Source organism: Pinus tabuliformis, chromosome 7 (genome assembly GCF_031772625.1).
Source record: "Pinus tabuliformis cultivar Carrire ecotype Pingquan chromosome 7, CPIR1, whole genome shotgun sequence".
Classification (NCBI taxonomy): domain Eukaryota; kingdom Viridiplantae; phylum Streptophyta; class Pinopsida; order Pinales; family Pinaceae; genus Pinus; species Pinus tabuliformis.
Genome location: NC_142293.1, coordinates 1967704426 through 1967711921, shown reverse-complemented (window position 1 = coordinate 1967711921; position 7496 = coordinate 1967704426). Strand labels below are relative to the sequence as shown.

The following is a 7496-nucleotide window of genomic DNA, read 5'->3' as shown; positions in this document are numbered from 1 at the left end:
TTGGGATGGAAGCATAGAGAAAACAGTGAATGTCAAAAACTGTTTGTCTCATGATGAAGATGATGAGGAGGTGGCTGAAATGCATCCCCAAACAGCAGCGCCAACACAAGGACAGCAAGGGACACCATTGAGGCCAACACAAGGACAGCAAGGAACACCATTGAGGATCAATGAGAGTGCTTCTCCAAGCACACCACAAGGAGGAAATTCAAGTGCATCTTCAAGCACTTGCACACCAAGTGAACGAGGTAAGAAGTTTAGAAATCTAAGTGACATTTATGATGAAGGAATGAATTCCTTGTTTGCATTGTATTGTCATGTTGATGATCCTATTCATTTCGAGGAAGCAATCAAAGATAAGAAATGGATAGAAGCTATGGATGAGGAAATGAATGCCATAGAGAGAAACAAAACATGGGATTTGGTTGAGCTACCAAAAGGCAAAGAAGTCATTGGTGTGAAATGGGTTTACAAGACCAAGAGCAATGCTGAAGGCAAGATAGAAAGGCACAAGGCAAGGCTGGTTGTCAAGGGGTACAAGCAGCAGTATGGGAGAGATTATGAGGAGACTTTCGCACCGGTTGCAAGGATGGAAACCGTGAGAGCAGTGTTGTCCATAGCAGCACAAAACAAATGGAAAGTCTACCAAATGGATGTGAAATCAGCATTCCTAAATGGAGTGTTAATGGAAGAGGTCTATGTGGAACAGCCTCTCGGATATGAGAAGAAAGGTGAAGAGCACAAAGTGTGCAAATTGAAGAAAGCTCTTTATGGGCTGAAGCAAGCGCCAAGAGCATGGTACAGCAGGATAGATTCATATCTATTGGATAATGAATTTGACAAATGTGAAGGAGAACCCACAGTCTACATCAAGGAAAAGGATGGTAAAATTTTAATTGTTGTCTTGTATGTTGATGATGTGATTTTCACAGGTAATGATGATCAGCTCATTGAGAATTTTAAATCAGTCATGAAGGATGAATTTGAAATGACTGACATGGGATTGTTGAGATACTTCTTAGGCATAGAAGTAGATCAAAATGAAAAAGGAATTTTTATATCTCAAGCAAGGTATGTAAATCAAGTACTGAGCAGATTTAACATGCAAGAATGCAAGGCAGCAATCACTCCCACAGTGATGGGATTAAAACTCAGCAGAGAGGACAGCAGCAAGGATTTTGATCCTAGCTTGTACAAAAGTATTGTGGGCAGCCTTATGTATTTAACAGCAACTAGGCCTGATTTAATGTATGCTGTTAGTTTAATTTCCAGGTTCATGGAGAGGCCGAAGGAGGCACATTGGCAGGCAGCAAAGAGAATTTTGAGGTATGTCAAAGGCACCAAAATGTTTGGAATTTTATATCATGCCTCAGAAAATTCAGATTTGGTTGGCTACACAGATAGCGATTGGGCTGGAAGTGTAGATGATCGGAAGAGCACTTCCGGTTATGTGTTTCATATGGGTTCAGGAGCCATTTCATGGGCTTCTAAGAAGCAGTCCATTGTAGCATTGTCTACAGCAGAGGCTGAATATGTGGCAGCTACAGCAGCAGCATGTCAAGCAGTGTGGATGAGAAGAATGTTGAGAAGCTTAGGCCAAGAGCAGGCAAAAGCGACAGTGATCTTTTGTGACAATAGCTCAGCTATTGCATTGTCAAAGAATTCAGTGTTTCATAAGAGAACGAAACACATTGATACAAGGTTTCACTACATCAGAGAATTAGTGAACAATGGAGAAATTGTCCTCGAACATTGCAGGACCCAGGAACAGGTTGCAGACATCTTGACAAAGCCACTGGTTCAGAAGAGCTTTGAATTTTTGAGGAAGTGTCTCGGTATGACCGAATGCCCAGCTGTTGAAATTAAAGGGGAGTGTTGAAATCGTAATTTCAACGCTGCTTACGTACGCAGCCCAAAACCACCAGCATGAAAACCACAAAACCGGCCAGAGCTCATCGCACCGCCTTCCCACGAAAAGCTGTTTCCGTATGTTTTGCTCCGATGCGTTTTGGTGCTGGCACGTGGCTCTCGCCTGACGTAGGCAACTCTGACATATCGGGAGCTATCGCTCACTCATGTGAGGGCTTCCGATATCTTTCTCCACCGTAGGATCAGCTCCCGTGTTCTCCGTCGTTGATCAATTGAACCTGCATACGACCAACATCAAATCAAGGTTTGCGTGGAAGTGAAACAAGTTTGGGTTGACCGCACATTTTGTTATTAAGGCAATTAATAAAAATGTCATAGTGGTAGGTAAAATTCTTAAGTTTTTTTTGTTGTTTCTTACGGCACGTAAAAACTTATTGTCTTTGCTTTGGGAGTCGTTGTTTTAAAAAAAACACATGTTTTGTTTTGGGTTCATATGATACATAACCGTGAAACAAAAACATAGTTTTGTTGCAGCGAAAAAGGGGTTGACTTCCATGAAAGCTGTTGTGATGCACAGCAGTGCATAATGCATAAATGAAAAACGTGGGAGCCCATATAAAATATGTATGTATGTTTTTTTTACTGTTTGTGAAGTAAAGTGAAATACCGCAAATGGTGGAGCGCAAGTTTTTTTAAGTTGACCTTTGTTTTATTTGCAAGATGAAAAATGCACAGCAGTGCGGGGAGTATGTAATTTGTTTTACAGCAGTATGAGATAAATTTTATTTTACAGCAGTGAATGAAGATTTTACACAGCAGTGTAAAAATCATTTTGTAAAAGAGGCAGAGTATTTGTTTTTGGTAAATCCCTTTCAGTAAAAGAGGATGTATGAGTTTTTAAATGAATAGAATGTTTTAATGGTGGTGAAATACTCTGTTTCTCAGTGAAATTTTTTTTGTCTTCCTGTGCACAAAAGATCTGGAGTAATAGAAACAGAGCATTGCCTCTGTTGTGTTTTATATTGTTTGTTTTTGGTATTTTGCATCAAAAATACCCAACAGCTCTGTCAGGATCAAAAGCTGCAGGGGCAGCAGTTGCAGAATGGATATCGGAATGTGTGTCAGAAGAAATTGCTGTACTGCTAGATGCTTTGTCAGAATCAACTGTAGAACGTTGCAGTTGGTGAGATTCGGTCAAATTCTCGACATCTATGTAAACAGGCCTTGTCGGTGAGGGAAGATGTTCTCGCTCACTGGTAAGCATGGACACTACCAGCGACATTGAAGGCCGCAACGTTGCAGCTCCTTGAGTGCACAGAAGACCAATTTTAATCACTCTCATCGCTTCCTCACACGAATATCTGCCCTCCAATGTGGGATCCATAACCTCTAATGCTCTCTCTTCCTTATACAGTCTCCATGTCTGATAATTGACCAATATCCACAAATCATAAAACATTAGTGATTAAGAATCATATTTCATACGGGAAATTTATACTATATTAGATCCACATTAGCCATACTTCTTCCTGGAGAAACACCATGTGTTGAGGCAAACTTTGATTCTTTCTTCCGCTGATAATCTCAAGAACAAGTACTCCAAAACTGAATACATCCGCTTTTTCTGTCAGCTGTCCGGACAAGGCGTACTCAGGCGCCATGTAACCACTGCAGAATGCCATGTATAATGAAATCAACATATCTTAACCCTTTTAAAATTAAAATTATATGATGCTTCCTCAAATATGTGAATTGTAGTTGGTTCATATCCTGCAATTCATTAAATAAAGTTGGGGACATCAAGACATTCAAATGTAAAAAGAATTCTTACAAAGTTCCAGCGATTCTAGTGCTAACGTGGCTCTGATCTTCTAAACCAAAATCTGCTATTTTGGGTTTGTATTTTTTATCAAGTAAAATATTGCTTGCTTTAATATCTCTATGGATGATCCGAATGTCAGATTCCTCATGAAGATAGGCCAGACCACGTGCAGTTCCAACTATGATTTCATACCTACCGCTCCAGTCAAGTAAATGGCGTTTTGTTCTATCTGCAATGATTGCATAACAGGAAGTAAACCCAATGACAAGCCATATTAAAAAACTTGAACAAATCCAGGGTCCATGAAGGGATTAAGTAGTTAAAGAGGGAGAAGCTACCGAAAAGAATGTTGTCGAGACTGCCGTTCTCGAGGTATTCGTATACCAGTAGCCTTTCTGAGCTTTTAACGGAGCAGCCAAGCAATTTCACTAAATTCCTGTGCTGAACACGACTGATAAGATTGACTTCATTCAGAAATTCAGTGTCTCCTTGCCTTGAATCTAGGTTCAACCGTTTGATTGCAACCTCTCTTGCATCAGGTAGAACCCCCTACAGCAGATCAATGAACCTAATAATTAATTCTATTTTTCATGGAAGCTGCAGATTCCAAATATCTAATTTGACATAAAGCAATGATATTAAGCTCTCACTTTAAATACGGATCCAAAACCTCCCTCGCCGAGCTTGTCTTCCTCATTAAAATTGGACGCAGCCTTTTTCAGTATGTCGTAGTTGAATATAAGTTCCGGATGAGCTATAGTAGGCGATAAGTCAATTTCTCGTCCTTCCCCTGAGAAAACATTAACAATGCATCTATTTATTTTGCGGTAAAGAAATAGTTGATAAGTTCACAAGGCACTAGTATATCAAGCCCACACTAGTGGTTTAGCAATTCCAGAACCTCCGGTTCGAGAAATGCGTTCCCAAGGCATTCGACGACAAAAAAACTTCCACTTCCAAAGGATTATGAATGTAACTAATCCGACCGTAGCGGCTACTACGCCCACAATTATCCCTGCAAATTCACACATTAAGGCTTCGTAAATTTGTTTTTTTATTTCAGGAAATGAACAAAATCACCGTACCACTTTTTTCCAGAGGAAAAAACTTCTTTCTATTATGGAAAAGAAAGTACATATTATTTTAGGAAATGAACAAAAGCATCCTACCACTTTTTTTCAGAGTAAAAAACTTCTCTCTATTATGGAAAAGAAAGTACATATTTCAGTGAGAATAAATTTCAATTGCCATAAATGTGTTCAGACGAAACATCATATACATTCTGATCCAATCGCCACATAGAAAAAACAAACAAACAAAAATACATTTAAAATCACTGTGTGAAAGAAATACCGGATGCTGGAGGACTTTCCTTTGGCGGTGGCGGTGGCGGCATGATGGAAGTATTAAAAAAGCTGTAAATGTTGTAAACCAACATGCAGTACATACTTAAGTAGCGTGCTCCAAGACATCCAGTTTTGCATCCCTGGCCCGGATCGGATAAAATCGACCGACCGGCAGCTAGGCACGTTTGGCAGTTTGTTGGTGACACATGATTCCAACATTGGGCTAGGGAGTAGATTTCCGGGAAACTTACATCATTGGTTTCGAATTTATCTGTAGCAAAAAGTGTGTGAGTCCGCACAGTTTTGTTGATAAGTTTTGACAGAGCCTCCAGGGTAATATTTGCGAAGAGATCTGGCTGAGCGCTAGCAATATTATTGTTACAAATAGTTTCATTGGCACTACTCTCATCATAATCGTTCCAAAAACTATGATTGTCGTAACGTAAGAAGTAGGCATCTATATAAAAGAATCCAGAAGTGTTGTGGCATTTCTTTACAAGGCTTTCTTTCGCTGTAGAAGCAAAGCCTTTGCAATCGGAGGAATTTAAATCTCCTTTGCACTGGATAAACCCATAAACAGCGCTATTGCTGTTTTGCCCCTCAACACTTGAGGTATTGAATCCGCTGGTAGAAGCGTTCGCCGACAATGATTCCAAAACCTGGATTACGTTACGCTGGAAATCGCTACCATTTATATATTCCGTTTCCCCACAACCACTCCAGAGAGGTTCACCAAGCCAGATAGGTTGAGCTAGTAATAGGTGCAAGCGCGTCCATACAGTGACGATAAGCAACATGCGACCGTGTATTGTTTTCATCTCCATTGGCGTCTCAAGACAGAGCTCGAAGCTTTCCTCTCGAACTTTTCTAATTTGATGAGGGGAGCTGCACCAACGATAATAAGGCTCTGCGTTATTTATTGCTTGTCTAACCCTTTGTTCCAGTTTACCTAGATACACTGAATCTGCACTTCTGATAAAGATGTTCGTTCATTTTTCAAGTCTGCGGGCATGGAACGACTCTACCATTGACTTACACACAAAGAAAATTCGAGCGAGAGAAACTTGATGGAACGGGCTCCTACATTGAACCGTGAGAAAGAAAATTCAGTGAGAAAGAAAATTCAGTGTGGAATACTGGCATGGTTGTGAGATTGACTGTGACTGATTATGAAATTGGAATTTCCCAACAAATTTGCACGGCTAGGGGAGTGCACGGCTAGGGTAGTAGTTGTGATTTTAAAGTGAGTCTTTACTTTTTAACATGGACTTTTTAATATCTGACAATCACATCATTTATAGTGTCAAAGAGCTTATATTACTAGAATTAGACTATGGTGTTTAAACCGTGATTGACTATGAAATTGGAAATTCGTAAGCAACTTGCACGTCTAGGGTGTGAGTTTGTGATATTAAAAGTGAGACTTTACTTTCTAATATGACTTCTTAAATTCTGGAATCACATGGTTTATATTGGCACATAATTTTAATTGCTATAATTAGATCTGATGTTTAAACTACTTTAGTTTGACTGTCACTGATTATGAAATTGGAAACTCGTAAGAAACTCACATGGCTAGGGTGTTCGCTGGGATATTAAAGTGAGGCTTGACTTTCAGATATGGATTTTTAATTTCTGAAAATCACATTGTTTATAGTGGCAAAGCAGTTTTATTAGAGATGGTTTACAGGGGTAAAGAAGTTTTATTATTATTATTAGATAAAAACACTCATGATGTAGAGGATAGTTTTATTATTATTTTTGAAGTTTTTTAGTGGATTTAGTTTACTTAGATGTCTGGTTTAAATGGTACAGGGAGGTTGAAGATGAAAGTTGTTTCAATTGTACAGGAGGGTTGATGATAAAAGTAATTTTGGGGAATTAAATTATTCTAAAAATATATATATATAAACTTTATTGATTATAACATTTTAGTGAGAATCATTTTTTTATCCCATAAAAGAGCTAGCTTAAATATAAGTTTAATTTAGTTTTAAAACAACAAATTACATAAAAACATTTATAATTATAATTTGATAAAACAAACATTTTATTTAAAAATTTATTAGCACCATTTTAATTATAAAACATGAATTAAATAATAATGGTATATGTAGCATTAAATTATGAGAAAATTAAACTTATTAGATAAAGATGACCAAATGAAAGTAGAATCATTCTTAGTAATAAAATTTAATAAAATTGTAATTTTTTTTTGAATAAAATCGAAATTTAATACCATGTGAATTGAAAAAATAGAAATTTATATAATAAAAATGAGTTAATAAATAAAAATTTATATTAAAAACAAATACTATATTTTTTTAAAGTTAACAAAATAAATTTTTTTTTTAAGAAGTAGAAGTTTTGTTATGGTTGGTCTTTTTTAAGGAGCATATTTTCAATACACTAACTATTGTGAGTTGCTAACATAGTTTTTAATCATTTGTTCCACTGTT

At 37.6% G+C, this 7496-nt stretch overlaps 1 protein-coding gene, 1 long non-coding RNA gene and 1 pseudogene across 3 annotated transcripts; all 3 read right to left on the bottom strand.

Annotated features, from left to right (window-relative positions):
- Nucleotides 1-2914: 2914 nt before the first annotated feature.
- On the bottom strand, nt 2915-3736 carry LOC149256342 (cold-responsive protein kinase 1 pseudogene; annotated as a pseudogene). The gene is made up of 3 exons (XR_016265518.1): nt 3701-3736; nt 3393-3537; nt 2915-3292 (listed from the first exon to the last, which is right to left on the bottom strand). The product of XR_016265518.1 is annotated as a cold-responsive protein kinase 1 pseudogene (transcript).
- Nucleotides 3737-3746: 10 nt separating this feature from the next.
- Nucleotides 3747-4529, bottom strand: LOC149256341 (uncharacterized). Its single transcript, XR_016266460.1, has 3 exons — nt 4342-4529; nt 4030-4240; nt 3747-3920 (listed from the first exon to the last, which is right to left on the bottom strand). It is a non-coding gene; the product is annotated as an uncharacterized LOC149256341 (long non-coding RNA).
- A 495-nt stretch (nt 4530-5024) lies between these two features.
- Nucleotides 5025-5861, bottom strand: LOC149256340 (cysteine-rich repeat secretory protein 38-like). The gene has a single exon (XM_089455326.1). It carries the CDS (start codon nt 5859-5861, stop codon nt 5025-5027), a length of 837 nt encoding a protein of 278 aa, XP_089311452.1.
- Nucleotides 5862-7496: the final 1635 nt, after the last annotated feature.

Coding starts and splice junctions, on each gene's coding strand:
- LOC149256340 (XM_089455326.1), bottom strand. CDS start 5,861: ATGGAGATGAAAACAATACACGGTCGCATGTTGCTTATCGTCACTGTA.